This window comes from Lissotriton vulgaris, chromosome 12 (assembly GCF_964263255.1).
Source record: "Lissotriton vulgaris chromosome 12, aLisVul1.2, whole genome shotgun sequence".
NCBI lineage: Eukaryota > Metazoa > Chordata > Amphibia > Caudata > Salamandridae > Lissotriton > Lissotriton vulgaris.
The window spans coordinates 93,784,436-93,810,082 of record NC_141700.1 but is presented as its reverse complement, the minus strand read 5'-3'; the positions used below and the strand labels follow the sequence as shown (position 1 = coordinate 93,810,082).

General features: G+C 44.5%; 1 protein-coding gene across 1 annotated transcript in view; it reads right to left on the bottom strand.

The window, feature by feature from the left end:
• Positions 1-8,077: 8,077 nt before the first annotated feature.
• The window catches only part of LOC147673481 (CUGBP Elav-like family member 3-B), a 61,110-nt gene continuing 43,540 nt past the window's right edge, over positions 8,078-25,647 (bottom strand). Inside the window, exon 2 of the mRNA XM_086945512.1 lies at positions 8,078-8,265. Within this exon, the coding sequence (XP_086801638.1) occupies positions 8,078-8,265 (188 nt within the window). The remainder of the gene's footprint in view (positions 8,266-25,647) is intronic.

The following is a 25,647-nucleotide window of genomic DNA, read 5'->3' as shown; positions in this document are numbered from 1 at the left end:
CTCAAAATTAAGATAACCAGCAATGAATGTGGAAGAATCTGACTTACGAGCTCATGATTTACCCAACTCAAGACCTGTTATTTGGTAGAAGAAGAAGGCATGGATACATTTTCCCAAGAGCAGAACAAGCAAAAGGAATACAAACAGAAGAGCATGAGGAAAAATTCACCACATTAGAACCAGAGGGAACAATCCACGATGATGAAATACAATTACACAAGAGGGTGGGAGAATCAAAACCATACTGCCTGGATCGAAGCAACTCAAAACAATGATATACCACCATATTGTTACGCGAGATAATCCAACTTTCTTCTCCAGACAATCGGGTATAACCAGAAAATTTTATGGAAGAACACAACCCATCTCATGAAGAAGCCAACAAGCACAGTTGATGATACAGAACTAGAACAGAATTGGGGGAAAAATGCATCCAAGCAACGCAACACACGGAGATGATATAACCCTGAAGACAGATGTGAATATTTTTACATAGTTGGGTTGTAAGAGAAATGCCTTCAATTTCTAAGACACTACCCGAATCCAGGCAGGATCGCACCAGCAGAATTTTCTCCGCTGCATATATATATCCTGCCTCCAGAAATGAGATGTTTTCTATTACCACGCAACAATAATTCAGGCTCTCGGATTGGGTCGAACATTGCAGGACCGGCACCATAATTCTGGTCAGCAATTTAAATTGTGCCCATTTAATCGTAAACCAATCTCCAGTAAAATGTGTATGCGCTTTTAATGGCAGCTTGTAAAGCGCGTTTACGAGTCCAGATTTGATAATAAAGATCCATCTGTTTCCCACCATCTCCAGGGAACAGAATCACCGGGCAAGGGAACTGCCAAGGCAAGACACGCCTCCAAGGTGAGAGCACAAATGTGCGAGGGCTTTGCGGACTTGAAGCGCAGAGCCCCGTGTTGTGTGTTGTGTGCTTGCAGAACCACTGATTTGTGACCCTGGGATTATTTTATGCCGCGACGGAAGTACGGATCTACTGAAGCGCAAAAGTTACTTTTGGGAGGAGTCAACAAATCCCGCTCCATAAATGTGAATGAGGTGGTTTGCGAATCCTACCTAAACAACTTGGAATGCAGGACAGGGAACAGCATGGGACTGTACTCTTAAGTCACACGTTGACATTTATGTTGGATTGCCTGGCCCTTTAAAGGGGAAGGACTGCCATGAGAAACAAATTGGAATCATGCGACTGGCATTGGTGGGGCTGTGCTTGCCCACCGCCCATAGTTACAAAGTAGAATTGTAATAGCATCCCTCTTACAGTGTTGGTACCCAACTGAAGTGGATCATTGTGACCAGAGCATGCCCATTTTAAAGTCAGATTTCATAACAATTTGAAATGGGTCACAGTGTATTGTGAGTCGCGAGAGGTTTGTGAACTGCAATGTGCCACTGATCCATTGTGACTTATGGTTTGTAAATTGTAGGTGTTCTGAACACATTTGTACATTAGACCCACCTTGCTCAATTTCAGGGACCAGGAATGCATAGTCACAAACTGACACAATTACACACATTCACACTCAGCCAAATACATATGTGCAAATGCACACACACTATCTGCACAAACAAATAGCAGTTACAGCACTGCTTGTAATGGAAAAATATAAGTGCAAGTAACCAACAGGCAACTAATGAAAACACAATCTGCAGAAGGAAAGAATTCATCACAATCAGATATTGTTGTGTGTCTGAGTGGAGAAATTCTTCTAAATGTATCCACATTCAATTGTTTTGTTTGTTCAGTTTGAATACCATTTGTAATGTATGGATATTTTTGCTCGCAATAAAGGTAGTTCAGAATTCCTGCATTGCCTTTTCAATTTCTTTCACTGTCTCGCTGTCTCTCATTCTATCTTTTTGAGTCTTTTTCAGTGTCTCTGGACGTACTCCAAGTCTTCATTTAGCTTTTTTAATTTTGCGAGCCTTTCTTTACAATTTCTCTTTTAGAGAAATGTTTTTCCACTCTATTTCTGTAGGCCTCTATCCTTTATGATTCCTGTGAGAATCTCTTTTATGCTTTTTCTTTGGTGAGCCTCTCGGTCGACTTGCCCTCTAGATTCACTTTTTTTAGTTTGTCCTTTTTTAAGCCTCTGTTTCTGTAAGCATGTCCTGTATTTCTACCTTTCTGAGACATTTGTTTACCCTTTGACACCTTATAAACATCTTGTATGGTTTCCTTTCTTTCAATCACTCTTTTATCCTTTTCACTGCACGAATCACTGTTTTATAATCTCTCTCTCTTTCTCTCTCTCTCCCTCTCTCTCTCTCTCCATGCCATCAGTTTAGTACAGGAAGAAAATTGTAAACCACACATGCATGTCATAGTACCTATACAGGCACCACAGCATGCTTGAATTAGACAGACAAACAGACATGCTGTGAAAATGGCACTTTCTGTATGATTTGCTTGGCTGGGAAGGCATCAAGGCAGTAAAGAGTGCTTCATCTGAGTTCTTCCTGTTGTCGGAAAGGTGGGTTCATAGAAAAAATGGCTATGCATCCAGCATTATCTCAACATACACAAACATGCTGTAGCACCACACTCATTCTCCACCGTCTCTGCAAAAACATTTATGAACTATTTTAACAATATGTTCCCCAGCACGGAATACATTTTGAGATGTCAGTGAGGATTATGTGAAGAAGAGACAGAAAACAGCCGCAAAGCACATTAGGACTGTAACATTAGTCAGTGATGAGAGGGTTTAAATTCCACCCTACGGGGAGGATTGGTAGGCCGCCCCCAAGTAATTGTTGATAAATTGCTGGTAAACGTTGCATTTTAAAGCACTTTAAACTAGTCACATAATACCGATGTGTGTAGGAAGGTTCTGAGGACTACTCAAGGGAATTACGCAGAAAATTACACGGGGGAAGGTGCCTTTTAGAGCACATTAATTATTTTATGGTTTTTTGGGGTTTTTTTGGGGGCAAAGGGCTATTAACTACCATACGGTCTTGGGAGGTATAGGAAAGAAATGATTAGTGCATTTGTAGTACAGCGACCGTGTGTCCTGGCCTGCGTTCGGTCCAATTTCAGTAAATTTAGCACATATCCCAGTTTTAAGAGCCCATCCAAAATACACGGGGCAAATCCCTCATGTTTCAGTGCAGGATAAGTTAGCAGCCTCTAACAGAAAGACATTTAGTTAATACAGAGGATATTGTGTGTAACAGTTGCATTTAACGCCCCTTAGTGACTCATTGTGTGTTTACTTCCTTAGTTTGCGCTGTCAATCGAGTCATTCTGCGTCAGTACAAAACCGTATTCCCACCCGCTATGTTTGTGGAATGCCCAGGTTTTGGGGTTTTAAACTTTAGTCACTCTATTTTCGTTGAGACTTGTGCTAGAAAGCCAGCCAGTCTTCGGGTAGAGATAGAAAACAAGTAGGTGGTATATAGCGTAAATGTCGTCACATGACGACCAAGCCTTACGGAGGAACGGAGTCCTGTGAAACTTGGATGTATGAGGCAAAGTCAGTCCTATGGGTCTGACAAGAGCATTCATTTTTTATTAATTAGCATGTAGCAGAAGTACACAAATTCCCAAAAAGAAAAATGAGCAATAACTCAAAATGAGGAACTACAACAAACTATAACATTACTGTACCCCTCCATTATTTAAAATCGACATTACACGAGTGTACAAATCCCATTCTACTTTTTATATCTTCCATTTCTTCTATCCCAACAAAAAAACAAACAAAAAATGGTGGTCAACTCATTTCTGTCCTTCAACTCAAATTCGAAAATATTTTGTCATCTTCACCCTATGTTTGCAATAAGTACATTGAAAAAGCATAAACTAATAAAAAATGTGCATAATTCCTATACTTTTTTCCTTTTTCTATTTATTTTGTCTGTTCTTGTGTTCAACTATCAATGACATTTAATAATTGTATATATGATTGTTAATTATGCACTAATAAAAATTATCCAAAAATAAATAAAAAAATAGAAAAAGCCAAGCCTTCTGCAAAGAAGGCTCATCACCTCTCTATGTTTTTGTAGTAAGTAATCGGGCAACTAACACCCCAATAACTGCAAATTCACAACTGAGAGTTGGTGCGGACTCTATTGGCAATAGTCCAATAATGCATTTAGCTACTGACATTGGTCAGCTTGTGATGGAACGTAAAGACCCTTTAACAGAGCGCTGCGGGTCTTCACTTAAAATCCTGCGACGCGGCGACTGGAAAATCCTGCATTTTAGAGCACGCTGGACCGGTCACATTGGTCAATAATGGACTAATATTAAATTGAGGACTGTAAGTCAGGCGAGGATTTTGTTTTTCATTTCCATCTATAATTTTTTGTGCTTCTTATCATAATGTATTCATTTTTTTACTCAAATATTTCCAAATATTTATTCTAATATTACTCAGATAATATTTTGTTACATGACAAAATTAAAGTTGCCAACAATTATTCTTCCATATTTATTTCGATGACATAACAGGGCTAAATTTGTGTTGATGGTTGCAGTTGATGTGCACCGGCATACATTTTTGGATAACTGGACTTATTTTTCATCATCAGACTTTGGCCCAGAGCAAGAGGAAGAAAGGCAGACAAGAGAGAAAGAAGGAGAAAGAAAAAATGGAAAAAAGATGACAGTGGGGAAAAAATAGGGATGAAACAAAGAACAAAAGTGATAAAACATGAAGTGCATGGTGAGGAACGAGGGGGCAACGAGGTGGAATTAAGACCTGGCAAGCATGGTATTCAGTAAGTCTGGCATTCGGTAGCGCCGGAGGCGGGTACTTGCGCCATGGTTACAGACACGTCATCCAATAGTTCATGATGAACCGTCATTTCCAAACATCTAAAGATAGCATCTCTCGTGCTTGGGTTGGAATGCTTTTGTATGAATATACTGCAAACCTAGCCAGGATGCAACAGTGCGATATACATTACATAAGGGGTATGGAGACGATCTACAAGATCATGTACATCAAGTGGGGATTATACAGAGATTCTTTTTTTCATTGTGCACAGGGAGATGGAGTGGCACGAGGGACCGGCGGCTGCTCCTTCGCTAAGGCTGCGGAGCATTGCCCCACTGCTCACTGAGCAGCTCAAAACGGGAAAATAAAATGATAACGCAACATTATTATCAGTTTAATTTACCGTAATGGCTCAGTTGGTTGGGGGCACTGGGCAATGCTGGGGGGAGGAGTGGGAGGCATTTTCTAAGTGCACATGACAGTTTGGCCGGCCGGCCGTCTTGTGCCGGCCCAACATTTTGCATGTTCTCCACCAGGCTGTATTGCACAGCTGAACTACGGTGCTCAGACCAATCACAAAGCGGCTATCACACAGCATTGTGAGTGGCAGGGGGATTCTGGGAGGCTGTGTGCTTCTTGCAACTGGAGAAGACGGAGGAAGGGCGGCGCTGGCCGGCCCCAGGTAAGTGCATTTTTATTCCCTCCCACTCCGTTCCCCCCCAATCTCACCACCCATGTTCGGTAGCAGCCAATTTTCGCTCGCTAATTTAACTTTGGTGAGCCGTGCAAGCAAATACTCCGAAATGTGGAGTAGGCGGAGCAGAATTTATCACCCACCTTTAACTTTGATGATGTTTTACACCTGTTACACTTGACTCACAGTGGCGTGTAGGCCTAAATAATGGGTCATATAGAGGCGCAAAAGGGCAAGGGAAAGAAAACCTGCAAGTCATTATATTGCTAATAGTTGCATAAGTGCAAGTAATACCTGTAACACTATTGAAGAACAGTAGCGTAGGCTTAAAGGAAGGAGAACATGTGAGGAAGTAAACATGCAGAACGAGGAGACCTAGAAGTCATCCTAGTGCCACTTGCTTCACAACCATGTAACTATTGACTAAGCTTAATGCCTGCAACTACTACAACACAGTGGAAGGAAGGGCCACCACAGCTTCCCCCTTTGGCGAACAAACAGCTGCCTGGAAGAAACAAGCTGCTACCTTGCAGCATCAGTGTACAAAATGAATTGCAAATATAATGCAGCAGGAAAGAAAGCAATAATATACATCCTGCATCTGTCACTCCTGATTAGATCAGCTTTCAGAAGGCTTCCATCTCCCCTGCAATCTTCGATTCTAGTTAATGTGATCATCAGCCAATCTCATCCCAGCAGCCATCTAGTTTCATCAGCATCCAGGCTATAAATCACCCCTAGCCCCAGTCCCTTAAAATGATTGTGGTGCTTCTGGTGGGTACGCGGTGCAGTTACATGGGGTCATCGGTCCCCTAAGCCTGCTCGAGGGCTAGGCTACATAGCACAGCAGCCTGTTAATGGCCCACAGAGAGCTGGGTGGGAAGATCAGCCTGGCCTAGGGATTGCCCCAATGCATGTCCCATTGTCATGTTGAAATCGCAATATCAAATCACAAGTTGAACTCAAGTTGTCCATGGGTTCTTGGCCATGGAAGTTCCTTCAGGTTGTACCTGGAGAACTTTGCATGGGCAAGACAATACGGACATGGGACATCGCGAGATACTACGGGTCACACACACTGCTGTTGCATATGGTAGAGGGTGGCACATTATATGTAAAGCGCTCCGATACCTTCGGGTCTAGCTAGCGCTATATAAAACTAAAAATAATAATAATAATAGATTACAGGTTAATTACAGGTGCGTCCCACCAGGTAGGTGTGCCTTCTTCTCTGCTCGGTCTGCTCTCTGCCTATCTAGCCACACAGTGACACCCCAAAAATTCTAGGACCTCACACGTCAGCAGGGTAGGGCTGGGAAGGCAGGAGAAAAACAGCAGATTAGAACACTGGAGTTACTGTCTGCTTCTGGTGAGACCCCTAGAATGAGGCAGAAAGTAGTAACGTGCCAAGCCAAAGTAACAGATCCCAACCGCCAGACCCATCCCAATGCTGGAACCGCAATTTACTGTAGTTCTTCAGTAGAACTCACAGTTGGCATATGGCCGCCAATCCCGGCATTAATGTTTGCCTGTTTTTCTTTCAATCATTATGTGGCACATCCAATCAGAGAGCAGGCTAGAGCAGAGGTCCCTCGGGTCTCCCCAGCTTTCATCCTCTCCGAATGCATGTCGCAATTCCGCAACAAGATGAGAGCCAGCAAATATTGCCTCAGAAACTCCACCTACACCGCCTATGATTGGCCGGCAACACCTTCACAGCCAATCACTTTGAAGCATCAGTGGAATGTTCTACTTGCCATTCTACAGTCACAAAAATCTTGAGATGTCATACACTCTTCCAGAGATATGTAAGAGGGCGTGGCATCCGTGAGTTTAGGCAAGTCTGCTTTCTGGACTTCCTGTCATGTGACATCTGTACTTCCTGTCATGTGATATCTGGCCTTCCTGTTCGTCCCCCTCCACACTGGTTTATCATAAGAGAGTGGGAAGGAAGAAACGCCGCTCACATAACTCAATGTGAATTTGTACAACACACGTTCCCCGAAGGGTATCTCGGCACTGAATAAAAGATGTTTATTGTTACCCAACTCAATTGGAGTCATTTCATGGACCTCAGAAGGGTGAAAGGCTGAGTGAACTAGCCGGGGATTTGAACCTGTGACCATTATGTCGAACACAGGCCCCCTATAGTGGCCTTACAGCTAGAGAGGCCGACATCGAAGCTGGGGAACCAGGTTTGAGTCTCGGCAACGACGCTCAACAATCTGTGATTCTGGGCAAGCATTTAACCGCATTGCTGCTGCGGCGATTTTTGCGCTGTGCGGCTTTTTTTAAAAAGCCGCGTTACATGACGAGCTCAACTCGTCATCAGCACACGCCACCCGTGGCTGATGACGAGCTGAGTTCGTCATCAGCAGCGAAGGGGTTAATCTCCCTGTGCCTACCAAAAATGAATGTGTGCTCATGAAATGAAAATGGCGCTCATGTAAACGCTCTGATACTCGATGTCGTGGGTCTAGATCGCGCTATATAAACCTAAAAAAAATATATTTATCTTTCTATCTATCTATCTATCTATCTATCTATCTATCTATCTATCTATATATAGTGCATGCAAGCACATAAGAGAAAGGTTGACAGAGTGCACACATAGTTCGGAGCTCACATATGGAAACAAGCATATATACATCCACAGAGAAGAAACACAGCACAGTGAGCCTGTGAGAGAACCTTAGCGTCAAGAGAAGAAGCCGCGAGGCCACCTACCCCCGGTAATGTCTTCTGTTCGTGCAGCGCACTCTGGGCTTTAAGGGCGGATTCTCGGGCGCAGTACGTCAGGAACGCACATCCTGCAAGGAGAGAAAAGGCATTAGACACCGGTGCAAAACAAGCTGCAGCAAACAGCGAATGACACGGAGTTTTACACTAGATGTAAACAACAACGCACGTCACATTAAGACTACGCACATCAAAAGAGTAGTGTCAAAGGCGCGCGGGGGAACATCTGTTATACAATATATATTGCAGCCAAATAAGGGACGAAAAAATTACGTTGTCACGTCACAGATAAACATCATAAATCAAAAAGTGCAATGCACATCAGTGGCACGCAGTAAAGCGCCTCGATATACAAAGCACCCCAAAAGTAGGAAGTGCACACGGGTAAGTCATGCACAAGTTGGTCGCACGTCCCAAGTAAATAAACAAGGTAGGTCAAACGATTCACCGCTAGTCACAGCTAAAAAAGCATGTCAAAATGTGATAATAATGCACACCACAGGTTAACAACACATAAGCAAATAAAATACAACGTTACACGGGTGGCGCAAAGGTAAACGGTGCACATCAATTGTTATCCATCCACGTCACAGGAAATCAATGCACGTGAAAAAGTATTCACTCACAGATAAACTAGGAGTAATAAACGTGTCGAATGCTCATAACACTTGAACCACGTATGTCAGAAGAACGCTCCAAAGGTCACAGATAAAATATGCAGGTCAAACTTAGGCGCTACACACACAAGAATAACGTGCCGTCTACACCACGGGTACACAATGCACGTTAACATTTCACAATCTACCTCACAATGCACAATACAATTGCGAAGGGCATATCGGAGTCAAATAGCGCAATTTACAATGAAACAATAAGCGACCCTAAACTGCAATGCACGTCACAGGGAATGGACGTCACAAGTAGACACTGAACGTCACAGCTCATAATACACTTGACAACACAACATGCAACACGCTGCTAATCAACATCCAACATGCATGCCTCAGCCACATCCTGAGAGTCACAGGTACACAAAGCACAAGGCACATGACACGTCACAGGTATGTCATGCTGATGACACAACCCTGCAGATGAAAGTTACACAGGTAAACAACGCTCATCAGAGGCAAATATTGCAGACCACAAGTATTCAAAGAACTTCACTTGAACACAGTGCACACCACAGACTCAAGAGAACAGATGCACAATACACAGCAGGGTGCACACTGCACACCACAGATACACAATGTATTCACAGGTTGTCTACCACTCGGTGGTAGACAAAATACATCACAGGAGCATAGTGCACAATAGAGTCTCACAACATATAACACAGGTGTCCTATGCACATCACAGGTCTTCAAGGCACATCAAAGGTGAACAGTGAACAGCACAAGCTTCACATACACATCACAAGGACACAATTAGCACCACAGACTCACTCTGCTAAGCACAAGGACACAATGGACATCAGAGGGGCTCATTGCACATCACAGATACACAATGTATTCACAGGTACATCATTTAACTCAGAGGCAGAAAATGTACATCATAATGCACAATATAATCACACAACACACATCACGGTATACAAGGCCCAACAAAGAGCCTCAAGGCACATCAAGGGGAACAATGAACATCGCTGGTTTCACAGGCGCGTCACAAGTGCGCAACACACACCACATATTAAAAATGCACGGTACGGGTACACAACGCGCACCGGACTCAGAATGTAGGGCACATGTATACAATACGCACCTGCGGGGCACATGGGACATTGTATCGGCACAATTAATTCACAGCTAGACAACACAAGACAGTGGAAGACAAAATAGATGACTGGGGGGTAATGCACAACAGAGTCACACAACAAACATCACAAATATACCATGCACAACACAGGCCTTCAAACACATCGAAGGGGAACAATGAACAACACTGGTTCACAGTGTGTATCAGAGATACACAACACCTATCACAGATAAACCCTACACGTCACAGGGACACCACGCCCGATGCAAGTAATCCATGTCCTTTGCAGGTGGGCAGGGCACATCATGTGTTCAGGTGGCACATCTTAAGTATACAGAGAAAATCACAGATATGAAACCTGCAAAACAGGCATGCGAAACACAGAGGGGCATTTTCAAAAGTTGTATACAATGCAGAGAACATCTATACAATAAACACCTCAAACGGACAATGCACATCACAGGCTCACAAAACACATTTCAAATAAATAATACACGAGGCAAGCACAAAAACATCACATCCAACAAAAAAAAAAAAAAAAAAAAAAAAATATATATATATATATATATATATATATATATATATATATAGCATACAATATTCCCCATGGCACACAATACACACCAAAGTTGTGTAATACACATCTCATATTTACTGCAGTTACACAAATCACAGCGTATGTTAGCTAGCCGCTTAACCGCGGCGTGAATTCCGCCGCGTGCAGTGGTTTGATTAGGTGGGCGGGGCTGCGTTGGCCAACGGACGTGCACAGCAATACGGAGGTAGTGCTCGTGACGGCTGTTGGCCGATAGGCGCAGCGAAGGGGCTAGGTGCACAACAGTTATACACTGACTGCACAGGCATGCAATGCTCATCATGGATACAATTTAGGCCTGGGCGGAGTTAGCAGACTTCTGCTTGGAGGAACTCCATTAAGTTACCAAAAATCTCCACCACGCTACGTGGAGTTCTGCAAGCAGCAGAGTTAGGTCATGCCGTTCGTGCTAATTTTTGGCGCCGGTCTTTGTTCCATGTTGGAAAATGCAAGGGAACGGCACCATGTGCAGCACAAGAGGACGCTGCTTCTTTCTGCCGCTTGAGCAAATGTTCTACTCGAGCGTCAGCTTCCTCAACGCGAATGGAAGGTTTCTCAATGCGAGCGGTAGCAGCAATCTATGACCGCCTGCATAGAGAGATCTTGCCGGGAGGTGGTCTGGAATAAGATTTTTATCGCTCGCCAACTTAACGTTGGTGAGCGCGAGCACGGAAAAAAATCAGCAGAGCAGAGTTTTTGGGAACTCCGCATTCTACGTGCAGCACAGAGTGGAAAAAACCCAGCGAGCGGAGCAGAATTTCACGCCCAGGCCTAGCATGCATAACAGTCATCACACAAGCACAAGCAACATCACAGGTTGACTCAATATCACAGACCGACAATATGCATCATTGATAAACAATCACGCAAGGAGGTGTGTGAAGCTTTTTTTTTTCACCAGTGAAATTTGCAACGTTCCCAGCATTCACGATTAGTAATGTTTGCAAAGTTCCCAGGTCTTCTTTCAACAGTTTGACGTTTTTTCTCAGCACTGGCTAATTTAGTGATGTCAATTCTCAGCTTATGGAAGTCTGGTGAGCAGTGCTTAATTTGTGCAGGTCGTTGGCACTGGAAGTCATTTTTGGGGATCTGGACTTATTTTTCACTATCAGATACTCCGACCCAGAGTAAGAGAGGGAATAAGGTACAAAAAGGAAATAATAGGGAGTGAGAAAAACATAGGAAAACAGAGACAAATGGAGAAAGCAGGATGAAAAAGAATCTGTTGGCGTGAGAGGAGGAGAGAGGAAATTTGAGGTGGTGGAGAAAGAAACCTGAGGTGGAGTCAAGACTAGCTAGCCCTGATTTCAGACATGTCTGGCTTTGGCAAGTACCAGCGACTGGCTCCTAAGAAAAACTTTGGGTCTTTTTTCACTTATAGTTTTCCCACAAATTAAGCACTGCAGCTATGCACAATGGAATACAGAACATAGTGTGTCATGTCTTAGGTTACTATTTGCGTCAAAGCTTCGCGCAGTAAAATGAATGCAGAATATTTCCCCGTAAGTTTGCATTTTGTTGGCTTGCTTGGGCACGGGAGCTTTGCAGAGGCGAACACTACTTCATAATTTGCAATATATATTTTCTGCGGAACCATTTTTTTAGCCTTAAAAGTATATAAGTGACATAAACTGTCACAAAAGCCATGATTTTCAGAATGACGTTCTAAAATAAAAGTTTGTAAACTACACAAATTTGTGAAGTTTTCCTTAGCCTTTCCGATTGTCGTAAAAATACCTACATGACACACACACCCGTAGCAGGCACGCAATGCACCCAGGAGGTGTGCAATGCACACTAGAGGGCCACAATACTCTTTAAAGGAGCACAATCCACGTCACATATGCAGAATGCATGACCCAGGTACACACTGAATCGCAGGCACACAATGAAGAGGTGAGGTACACAACAACAACTTAACAACAAGCAACATTTGTAGACAATATATGACACTGGTGGAGTCTGTCCATCATAGGCTCACAATGTAAGTCACAAGCACACAATACAAATGGGAAGCACTCGTCAGAGATCACAGATACACAACAACACAATGCGTGTTAAAGGCGCACAATGCGCTCGCTACAAAACCATCCAATGACAGTCAGAGGTACACAATGCACCCTGCGGGTATATTGTGCACATCTGTTGTACCCAGCGGGCACCTCAGGGACAATGAACGTCACAAATATACACCGCAGATCACAAGTACAAAATGTGTCTCACAAGCACGCTGTGCCTCAAAGGCTTACAGCCTGCATCACACACAGACAACGCCAATAAAGAGAGTAATTAAAGTATACTAGAGGTACAGTTAGGGGTACATCATTTACAGCATAGGTACACAATGAAAGGCTGAGACGCACACCACCAGTTACTATTACCAAGCACACATCACTAGGACAGAGTACACACATCAGGAAACACCACGGGGGGGGGGGGGGGGGGGGAGCACCCAAACCACCAAGCAAAATAAACCAATTCTGCAAGCAAAAAAAGAGAGTGAAGGGACCAACACACTAGGTGAAATAAGGTAGAATAGAGCAGCCAGACCCACTCCAACCACAAGAGTGTACAGGAACCAACACACACGGAAACACCAGAGAAAGCAAAGGAGCCACCGAGACCACAGGAAGGAGCACACCTGGAAACATTAGAAAGGGCACAGGAACCAGCACACCTGGGGATGTCACAAAGCAGAGGAACTAACACACCAGAGAGGACACAGAAACCAACATACCTGTGAACAGCGGAGAGAACCCGAGCACCTGGAAACAGCAGAAACACAGGAACCAACACACCTATGAATATCAGACAGCAAAAGAGCTAACAGGCCTGCAAACATCGGGGGGGGGACACAGAAACCAACATGGCTGTTAACAGCAGCGAGGACAGGAACATTAGTATGAGCAAGGCACAGGAATCAACACACCTATGGATATCAGACAACAGAGCAACCAACATACCAGCAAATATGCAAAGAAACCTAAATACACGTGAACAGCAGAGAGAACAGGGACGTCTGGGAATATCAGGAAGCACACGGGAATCAACACAACTATGGGTATTCGACGGCAGAGGAACTCATACCCCGGTAGTGTCAGAGATCGGACAGAAATCAACATTCCCGTGAAGTGTACCGGCGACACAAATCGGAACACCGAGAAACATAAAAAAGATCACTTTTGCTACGGACACTACTGAGCAAAAGGGACTAAAACACTTGCACATATCAGAGGGGGCTCAGATGCCAACATGCCATTGAAGAGCTAAGAAAACATTAGGAGCACAGGAACCAACATATCCGGGGATATCAGAGTAGAGGAACAAACACACCAGCAAACATCAGATGGCACAGAAACCAACATACCTGTGACCAGCAGGGAGAACAAGAACACCCATTAGTATCAGTAAGAAGAGGAACCAACACGCTAGGGAATGTCAGAGAACAGTGAAAGTAAGACGCCCTGCTAACATCAACGGGCATAGAATGCAACAAACCCGTGAAGTGCAGCAAAAACACCTCTAGGCATTGGCTAGAGCACAGGAACCAACATACCAGGGAATATCAATACACAGAATAGCTAACACACTTGAAAGTGCCAGAGAAGGTTAACACCTCTAAGCATTGGCTATAGCACAGACAGGACACCTAGGAATACAAGCAGCAGCACCAACAGTGAGCACACAACAATTAACGACTCTGGAAATATTAGTGGGAGCCCAAAGACCACCACATCAAGAAATATCAAGGGGAGCACAAAACCCGCTATACACCTAGAAATATTAGGGAGCGCACATGAACCAACGCAACTGGGACTATCAGGGAGAAAACAGGAACTAACTCCACGGGGAGCAAGAAGGAGTGCAAAGGCACCAACACAACTGGACAATCATGAGTGCTAAGGAACCAAAACACATGGAAATATCATTGAGTTCACAGCAACCAAACATCTGAAAATATCAGGGAGATCAAATGGGCCAACACACTTGTGAATGTCAGACAGAGCACATCAACTCCAAGGAAGGACCTGGGGATATCAGGGAGAGCACACATGGACCATACACATAAGAGGATGTCAAAGAGAGCACAGAAACCAACTACCCTGAGTCTGTGAAGTGCGAACAGTAGGCAACCGATCGGAACATACAAGAGACAGAACCTGGAACAAAGCACTTGGAAATATGACAGAAGGCAAAGGGATTGCCGCATACTGAGACTGGTAAAGAAGAACAACCACCTACCTCCTGAATATAACAGGGACAGTCCAGCAACCAACACAGCTATGACCATCAAGAAGAACTAAAGAACCAACATGCTCGACTCTTGTCTACTTCACAGGAATCAATCCGCCTGGGTATATGATGGAGAGCGCAAGGCCCAAAGTGACTGGGAGGATCAGAGAGTGCACAAGACCCAACAAACCAGAGACCGCCTCGAAGACCACAAGAACCTACACGGCTACGACAGCGAGAGGACAAGAACCAGCCCACCTGGTAGCATCAGCAAAAGCTCTGCATCAAAACACCTGGCTAGATCAGGGAGAGCACATGAACAAACGCCCAGTAATGGCAAGGGAGCACCGGAATTAAAGCACCTGTGCCTGTCAAGGTGATTACAGGAACCGAGACACCTGGAATTATTTGTGTTTTAGAATACGGAGCACAAATATCTTGACAAAAATATTGCCCATCATAATATTGTCAAAGTAAATATATTTATACAAGTATACATTTACTATGCTTAACTTGACATCAACCGACTAAAATATTTGCTCCAACAGCTGGACTAGAAGTTGTGTGTGCGTGTGTGTGTGTATTCATATACACATATATACACACACACATTCTAGTGCCAGCACCAACACATAAGGAAAGAGAGGAGAGCGTTCGAGACCCAACACACCTTGAAATAGTAGGATGAGCACAGAAACCAACATACCTGAAAACACAAGGGTGCAGGAATCAATATATTTCACACCGACAATGAGAGAACAGGACTAAACACACCAAGGGTTATCATGGAGGGCACAAGCACCAGTCTGCTTTGGCACTGGGAGCACCAGAAACAACACACCAGGGAGTGCCCTGGAGAGGACACAGATCGACACACCATGGACAGTCAGGAGCAACAGTGGAACCACCACCAGTAGGCGGCCAGGACAAGAACAGAAATCAACACGCCTGGGACTTTTCAGAGATGCCAATAAAACAAAGATAGACGAGTAAAAACACACCAAGGGTTATCGTGGCGAGCACACGGATACCTCTCTTGCCAGTGAAAGCTCAGGAAACAAAACACCAGGGACAGTCAGGAACAGCAAAAGAAACCAAAACTCCTGGGCCACCCAGGAGACCACTGCAGTCAACAGACCATGGATTACCCTGGTAGAGCACAGGATCCAAACGTGAAACAATCTAGGAGACCAAAGAGACAAACTCAACTGGGCTGTCGGCGAGAGCACACGCAACAGCACAGTGGGGACTGTCATGAAGTACACAGAGACCAACACATCTGGAATGGGAAGAGCACCCAGGTTATCACACCGGGGACAATCAGGGAGAGTGCAGGAACTAAAAAACCTGTGAAGTCAATGAGGGCACAGGAAGCAAACCTCCTAGAGAGAGGATAGGAGTGAACACACCAAGGGCTATAATGGACAAAACGAGCACCAACACAGATTGTCAGTGAGAGAATGGGAAACAACACAACAGGGATAATCCTGGAGAACACACAAGCCAACGCACCTGGCGGTGTCAGGAAGAGCACATGGATCAACATACCACGGACAGTCACGGAGAGCTAAGGAATCAACACTCCTAGGACTGTTGTAGAGAGCAACAGCAATTGCCCTGGAAAGTACATGAACAAACACACCTGGTAGTGTCTGGAGAAGCAAAGGAGTCAACACGCCAGGAATTTTCCTAAAGTGCACGTGAACCAGCAATCCGGGTAATGTGAGGCAGAACACGTAAATCAATACACTGTGGACAGTCATGGAGAGGAAAGAAACCAACATGCGAGGGACAGCCGGGACAAGCAAAAGAACCAGCACACTTATTATTATGATGGAGAACACACAATCCAACGTATCTGAGAATAACAACAAGAGAGCAGAAACCAACACACCTTTGATTAATAGAGAGAGCACGAGAATATACACAACTATGGCAAGAGACCACAGGAACCATCACACCTGGGAATGACAACACCATCAGAGATTAGTTTGTGTTCTAAATTTTCCTCAGCGCCCTCTGCTTCTTCAAAATATAATCAATGGGAAAGATGGAGATATTTTATCAACTTCACACTCCCTTTTTTTGTTCAGTTTCCAATATTTGTTCAATGTGACGCACACCACCAACCTACAAAATTCGCGAACAATCCCCCACATGCTGAGCCCTTGGGACGACTTAGGGCAATGTGAACCTGCTTTCTCCATGGCCATGGCAGCCTTGCCATCTTGTTATCAAACAAGTCATTATCTATAGAACATGGACGTCATCTCACTAAATGTAATCACTCAATTAGAATTCATGCTCTAATTAATAGATGTAATAATTTCAGGAGACCGGTCAAGGAAGCGATCCCTGGAGCTTTGGTTGTATCATCGAATATCAGGTCTTGCAATTAACTGCAAGGAGACTGATGGAATCCCATTACTCGTATCATTTTCATTGGACATATCTTTCTTAGAATATTAACAGTTTGTTTTATCACCTGGGCCCCAAACAACCACTTAGGCCTTTAACAATTACTTTACTCAGCTCACATCAGCACATCGTCAACCAACTGTTGTGTAGGTGTGAGCTTATTTTTTGTTCCGCCGGTATAATCTTATGTAATTCCCCAAATTCGCATTTTGTGAATTGGCCCAGTTTTCACCATTTCACATAACTTGAGATGGGTCAAGAAGAATGTCTCATCAAGAGACAATTTCTCCTTGAAGAAGACATTTTCTCCTCAAAACACTCTTGGGAATACAGGATCAACCACATGCATTTCAGTGCCAGCTCTATTTGAGATAAGGAAAGAATTTAAATCCGAGGCCATCAACAATTGACCAAATTTGACCCCCGTCCAAACAAACCAACCTCAACCTTCTGTTTCCAGGGAAAATAAACTGCAAAACTTGAACAAACCCAACACACCTACTGCCTATCTTGTGCAATTTTTATTTGTAATCGGTATCCTTACAGAGAAAAGTTACTTCATGAAAATGTCACATTCTTCAAAAAACAAATGACACGTTGCCATGACAGCAGGCTTCTAAAAAGATCTATTGATACAGATTTCCAGGGCACATTCAGGCTTAACGTAGGTTAAAGTACATATCAAAGAGTCAGGAAAGGGAGTTATGACGTAGAGTTTTGAACGGAAGTCAATTCCCAGCCCTCATCTAGCCAACACATACATGGCTGACTTATCTTCTGCTTTACATAGGGAAAATATGTGTTGTCCAAATATTCTGAGAATTAAATTCCTAACGTTTCCAAAATACAAAATTTCCTAGAAAGCGACCACTGGTGATCAGTCCAACATATGTGAAAAATTGTGCTAATCTGTACCATTGAAGACTCAAATTGTTAGGATTGACTGCATGCCACTTGCACCATTTGTGGTGAACATATTGTAAACCATGTAAACTTTAAGAAGTTTTGGATACCCTTTGCATTGCCATTGACAGAATCTGAAACAAAACATTCAGCCTGTGGCTTGAGACATGTTCATCCCAACTTGGTCGGCCCAGAAGAGCATTTCCTTATCACATTTTTTTCTGTGTCCTTCCACCTCAATTTGAAGGAATGAGGGTCAAGATTACCTCTAAAAAGCAGTCAGAGAGTGGCCCGGTACCACTGGGAAACAAGCTCTGACAAAAGTATCTGAAAAATGGATGCTACAGAAAATGAAACAACCCTTTTTTCTGTATCGTGTATAAACAGTCTCAATGCCTGCTGTCTAAACCCGTGTGTACCAAACTGGGGTCGCAACCCACTTGTGGGTTATCATGAAAGTCCAAGCAATAATTAAAGATGCCTTTAAATTCTGTTTTTATCTTGTCACATTTGCTGATTCATATACAGAGATCAAATGACAGGCTATGACTTCTGCGGTGTATGTTTTCTTTCATGGGGACTGTGGTCTACAAATTCCTCTCACTTCGCAGTTAGAGAAAGAAAACTAAAGGGAATTATGTGACAACCTTGCTAGGGTACATGAAGCGAGATAGGATGTCATTTTTTCGTAACACAACAAAATGTTAATATCTGTAAATGAACTCATTCATCAGTAAGAAAATAAAAAAATGAAGCAAATTTTTCGTAATTCTGTAGTGTGATGGAAATAAAGATTTTAATAGGATCAGAACAAATCAACGCGCTATACAAATCATAGATATTCACCGAAACCTGACTATATACATTATCATGTGTGCAAAATAGATTTACCAGTAAAACTGTATTTCTGTGAAAATGTTGTGACCATATCAATGGAAAATGTCTGTAAATTACAATGTGCTACGCCCACTAAAGTTAGATGAGTCGCAATAGTTTGTCATACTATAAAGTGGGTAATGGTTCTAAAACATTTGGGAAGCACTGGTCTAAATAGATACAGTACAGTAAAATAAGCTATTCTGAAAGATCTTGATGTAAAGTATTACATATTCAAGGCTAATTTAGTCGCCAAAAGCAGGAATATTTCTTTAATCTAGTCCCTATACCTTGCACTAATTATCGATGGCACATTATCACTAATCTTTGCTCTCGTGAAGCCTTATGGTATCACTGATCTATGTGTAATTGATTATCTAGGTTCACTTTGTTATATTATATAGCCCAATTCTTAGATACAGAAAGTGGGGTATACAAACATCCTTATATTATCTTACATTGATGACCTATGGTCCGGGGACTCTTGGAGGTCCATGAGGCCTACACAGGGAGCCCATGACTATTTTACAAAATTAAATAATATTAAAACTGTTAAATTAAAATGAATAAGGTATATATAAATAAGGAAATAAACTAATATATATTTGATCATGAATTAAACAAAATATTTCAATATTCATGCATTTAGTGTAAACGTTGTGTATTTTTGTGAATTGTTTTGAGGTTCAAACTATAGAAATCTCTTAGGCTGGGGGTTCCCGGCCTCCAATAATGGGTCATGGGGAGTTCCCTGGATTGTAATAATGATTCAATGGAGGTCTACAGAAGTCAAAAGTTTAAGAACCACTGCTCTAGAGAACAAGTGCTACGAGTTCACTAGGACACCCCTTTCAATTCCATCCAAACCACAGGCTCAGCAGCCAATTCCTCCTAAACAGGAATGTTAACAAACCTGCACAATTAATCCCGTTCCGTGCTCCCGTCGGCTGTTGGCCGACGGGAGCACTACCTCGCGGGTGCTGCCGTCGGCCAACGGCCGACGGGGCCCCTCCCACTCGGTAGAACGCCCGCACCGCGGCGGAAAAACCGCCGCAGTTAAGGCGTTAAAGATATAGCCTCCTACATGATCACCTAGAAAGTGTTTTGAAGCAGTGACAATGGTATACTGGATGCAATGGATCCTGATTTGTATTAGAATAAAGGTGAAAATTATAATCTTTACATATTACTACAATGACCACAGCTGTGTCCACTTCAGCTTAAAAAAAAACACGACCCACCACCACCCGCAACAGGTCCCCCGCCGATGCTGGAGCAAGATCACCGCCGAGCAGCTCATCGCCTCCCTCAGCCGGAACACTCCCACCAGCACAACGGACCCCAACGAAGCAGCCAGCAACCTCACCAAGTGGCTGACCGCCTGCGCCGATGACCTCGCACCACTAAAGAACCCTCCCAGCAGACACGGCAGCAAGAAAACCCCCTGGTTCACCGACGAACTCAAGGAATACAAGAAGAACTGCCACACCCTCGAGAAAGCCTGGCGGCTCGACCACACCACAGACAACAGGACCGCCCTCAAGCACGCCATCCGCAAACACCATCAGCTGATCCGCGCCACCAAGAAGACAGCACTCAAAGAACGACTGGACAACAACACCCACGACAGCAAGGAACTCTTCAGGATCGTCAAAGAGTTCTCCAACCCCAGCGCCGGAAACAACGACATCACTCCCTCGCAAGACCTCTGCAACTCACTCGCCTCGTTCTTCCACCGCAAGATCGCTGACATACACAACAGCTTCGACGCACAGACCACGCACCCTACCACAGAACCAACGCCCGCCACCACCACCCTCTGCAACTGGACCCCGATCAGCACCGAAGACACCACCCGCACGATGAAATCCATCCACTCCGGATCACCAACCGACCCGTGCCCACACCACGTCTTCAACAAAGCCGACGCCACCATCGCACCCCATCTCCGAGACACCATCAACTCCTCCTTCCACACAGCCACCTTCCCGGAGAGCTGGAAGCACGCCGAGCTGACCGCCCTCCTGAAGAAACCAACGGTGGACCCCACCGACCTCAAGAACTACCGTCCCATCTCGCTCCTTCCTTTTCCGGCCAAAGTCATCGAGAAGACCGTCAACAAACAGCTGGCTGCTTTCCTTGAGACGAACGGATCCCTCGACCCCTCGCAGTCCGGGTTTCGGGCCAACCACAGCACCGAGACCGCCCTGATCGCAGCCACCGACAACATCAGAACCCTGATCGCCAATGGGGAAACAGCGGCCCTCATCCTCCTAGACCTCTCTGCGGCATTCGACACCGTCTGCCACCGAACTCTAGTGAAGCGCCTCAGCAACATCGGAATTCGAGAAAAAGCGCTGGAATGGATCATCTCGTTCCTCACCGGAAGAACCCAGAGAGTCCGCCTCCCTCCGTTCAGATCCGAGGCCACCGAAGTCATCTGCGGCGTACCACAAGGATCTTCACTCAGCCCAATGTCTTCAACGTCTACATGAGCCCCCTCGCGGCCATCGCACGCCAGCACAACCTCAACATCATCTCCTACGCCGACGACACCCAGCTCATCCTCTCCCTCACCAGCGACCCCACCACCACCAGAGCCAACTTACACGAAGGGATGAAAAACGTCGCCGACTGGATGAGGAACAGCCGCCTTAAACTGAACTCGGACAAATCGGAAGTCCTCATCCTGGGATCATCACCCTCTGCCTGGGACGACTCCTGGGCACTGCTCCCAAACCGACGGACCACGCACGCAACCTGGGCTTCATCCTGGACTCCTCCCTGTCAATGACCAGACAAGTCAACGCCGTCTCATCCTCGTGCTACAACACCCTGCGCATGCTCCGCAAGATCTTCAGATGGATCCCCACGGAAACCAGGAAGACCGTCACCCAGGCACTCGTCACCAGCCGACTGGACTACTGGAACACCCTCAACGCCAGAACCACAGCGAAACTTCAAAAAAGACTCCAACACATCCAAAACGCCTCCGCCCGACTCATCCTCGACATCCCCCGACACAGCCACATCACCGGACACCTGAGAGACCTGCACTGGCTCCCTGTCAGCAAGAGAATCACGTTCAGACTCCTCACCCACGCACACAAGGCTCTCCACGACCTGGGCCCCAAGTACCTGAACGACCGCATGACCTTCTACACGCCCACCCGCCAGCTACGATCGACCAGCCACGCACTCGCCACCGTACCACGCATCCGCAGAACCACCGCCGGAGGAAGATCCTTCTCCTACCTGGCAGCCAAGACGTGGAACTCCCTCCCCACCCACCTTCGGCGAACCCAAGACCATCACGCCTTCAGGAAGCAGCTCAAGACCTGGCTGTTCGAGCAGTAACCTTCCCCTCCCCCAGCGCCTTGAGACCCTCCGGGTGAGTAGTGCGCTATACAAATGACGTGATTGATTGATTGATTGATATTTATTTTTACCTACAATTTCGAAATATTTCTGGAACGTTATTTTAAACTTTGCAAAGTAAACAAACAAGTTTTGGCTAAATGTTTCACGTGATTTGTCTAGTAAGAGCGTGCCTCGCATAGAAATGGTGCAATAGGAATTTGGTTCAAGCAAAAACTGCTCTTAGCGAAGCATAAATCGATGAAAGTGGCTACTGGTTTGGGCTACGAGGCCCATGTGTGGCTTGCACAGAATGATGGAGAAGCGATCTGTCTGAAATTACACTAAGGGGTCGATTCCGATCCAGAATAAAATTCCGCCGTACGATTCGTATTCATAGCCGAATCCGTACGAATGGTAAACTTCCGTCCGACCTGGGAAGTACGATACGCATTCCGTGAATCCGTCCAAATTGTCGCGATCTGTACGTATTGCAAGGCTGAAACCGTGAACCATACGACTCGTTCACACGCCGTACGACCCGACGAGTACGATCTGGACCCGGGAATCAGGACGCGATTCGTACGGTCTACGTCAGGTAAGGGCGATTCGTACGGAAAAGCACACAATCACATACACCCCGGACGGCGCCTACCCCCATGATCGCAGGGGTACGGCGTGTACCCCTGCGATCATGGGGAGTACGTGCCGTACCCCGCGATCGCAGGGTGTACGCACCCAGCGAACATGGGGTACGGTGCGTACACCCCGAGATCGCGGGGTATGGTGCGTACCCCCCATGATCGCAGGGGTACGCGCCGTACCCCTGCGATCATGGGAGGTACGTGCCATACCCAGGGGGGGCCGTTCCGTACCTGTTTCGGGGCGAACTCAGCTTTTACTGCAGTTTCCAGCTTCCGTAGAAAAAGGGTCGTACGGAGCGTACCCAACACGGATCGTACTTGCCGGGTCCTAAAAAGCAGCCGCGAACCTTACAAACGTCGCGTTCATTTGGTTCCGAGGGTGATTCGTATGGAAATTCTATTTGTACGGTCCCTGGTACGATTCGTACGGATAGCTGCATTGGGTGTGGATCGTACTACGTCGTTCGTACGGGGACGGTTACGGGTACGATTCATATGGAAAAAACGCTCCGTACGACGATTCGGAGCGCTTTTTCCAGGATCGGAATCGGGCCCTAAGATGCTTCCGGTTGAATGTAGCTACAAATACATCTTTTTCCTTTATAGATAAGGACTTTGCATCATATCTTGTAAGACCAGGGAGATGAGCATAATATCTGGAGTACATGTTATGTTATTCCTCATTCCCCGCAATCTTGACTGTTAGCTGTTATGACGGAGGCAATGGTAACAGCACATAAATCTCCTATGATGGAAATGGGACCTGTGTCTCATTTTGAGTTGTTATAACTATTTTTAATTGGAAATACATATGCTTACAAATAAAGTGGCGTTTAAAACGTTGATGATTGCTCAGAGCAATAAAATAAATGTGAGAATCAATTAATTCCTATTAAGATTAAGATTATTGAAATACATTTTGTTCAATTGGGAAACTTTAAAAAAAAAATTTAACAAACACATTATTATAAAAGGTTGATGACTTGAATTAACCTAAATTAATTTACGTTTATTGGAATTCAACTGCTATGCGCCCCTCGTCTCAATCGTTCTCCATTTTTGGACTTCATAGGATAAATGACTAATGAGAAAGGTCACTGGAATTATGTGATTGGGCGGCAGCGGAGAGTTTAGAATAGTTAGACATTTGCCTCATTTTCCACATAATTCATCATCTGCCGCATTATCTGCAGATTTTAACAAAAAATGCTGTTTCTAGCTCAAACGGTTCAAAAGTTACTAAAAATGCAGCGACACATGTTGCTGCGTGGTGGAAGGCCCTTTGCAAAGCTGGAATGGTCAACTTTATGTTACATATTGCTAAATTTGGGTGCTAAATTGGTACTAGTGGGGTGCAACCAATGCCCAGACAGTGTTACTAAGTTTAAAAATGATAAATAAATGAAGTAATACTATTACAAAGTGTGCCACTTTATGCAGCATAATTTGACTTTCCTTGTCGCATACTTACCAAAAATGTTGCATAATTTGGCCCTCTCCTGACGCATAATTCCAGTGCCTTGCTAATGAGATTTAAAGTTATGGGCTCTAGGCAATATGTACCACATGCATAACCCCAGCAGGTTAATGTTACTCACACCCCTTGTGAGGTAGTTTTTTTTTTAGTTTTTTTTTACAGAGTTTTATATAGCGCAAACTTGACCCAAAAGTATTGGGTATCAGAGCGCTTTACATAGCACCAGTTGCGTAACAGACACATTCATTTTTTTTGTTAGCCGCGGGGAGATTAAGTGATTTGCCCAGGATGTTCAACGTCATTGCCGAAACTTGAACCCGCTTCGCCAGATTCGCGGTCGACCGCCCTAGCCGTTAGGCCAATTCCTCTCCCCTAAGTTAACTCTAATAATTCAGTTAAACTCATTTTTTTTACATTTTTTCTCCATAAAGAAAACTAAAACCAAGAACCAGAAAAACGTCCTTGGATTTCACAGAGGATTAACTATGGCTTCCCTTTTTCAGAGCAAAAGAATAATTTGTAACCATATTGTGATACTGTTTTCAGTCTTAAGTACCTCCCTGATTCCCCCCTATCTGTTCCTTCTGCTCATTTTGGGACTTATGTTTGAGCGCAGAATTCAAAAACATAATCACGAGGGATTACACCTATTTCATGTTTCTTTTGTGAACTAATTTTGTACAACGAATTGTGCAACTAAATATTTAGGTATTATGGAAAATATCAAAAACATATCAAAGAAAGACATATCCATGTGCAAAGAATCTATGATAATTATAACATACACATGGTTATAACAATAAATAAAAGATCAGCTGAATTTCTGATCTGTAATAATTTATTGTGTGTTGTAATGCAATGTAAAATCAAAACAACGATCTTTCAAAGTGGAATGCCAGAAACCGGTCCTCGGAAGCTTGTTTCCGGTCCAGGGAAGACATGGCTTGGCAGTTCGGGCTGGACTGTTCCCATGAGGCACAGGGTCAGACTGATTTGCATATAGCCATGTCTGAACTGGTGTGGCAGAGTGGGCTAAAGAACGGTGATGGATTAAACCCAGATCTTTTGACTGGGTGTGAGTGTTTGATTGATTCAGATGCTCCGTCCATCACCACCCCCTTTTGTACCGCAGCTGAATTTCTGATCTGTAGGAAGGTGGCTACCTGACTATGGTTACCCCAGATTTTTTGCCCTGTGT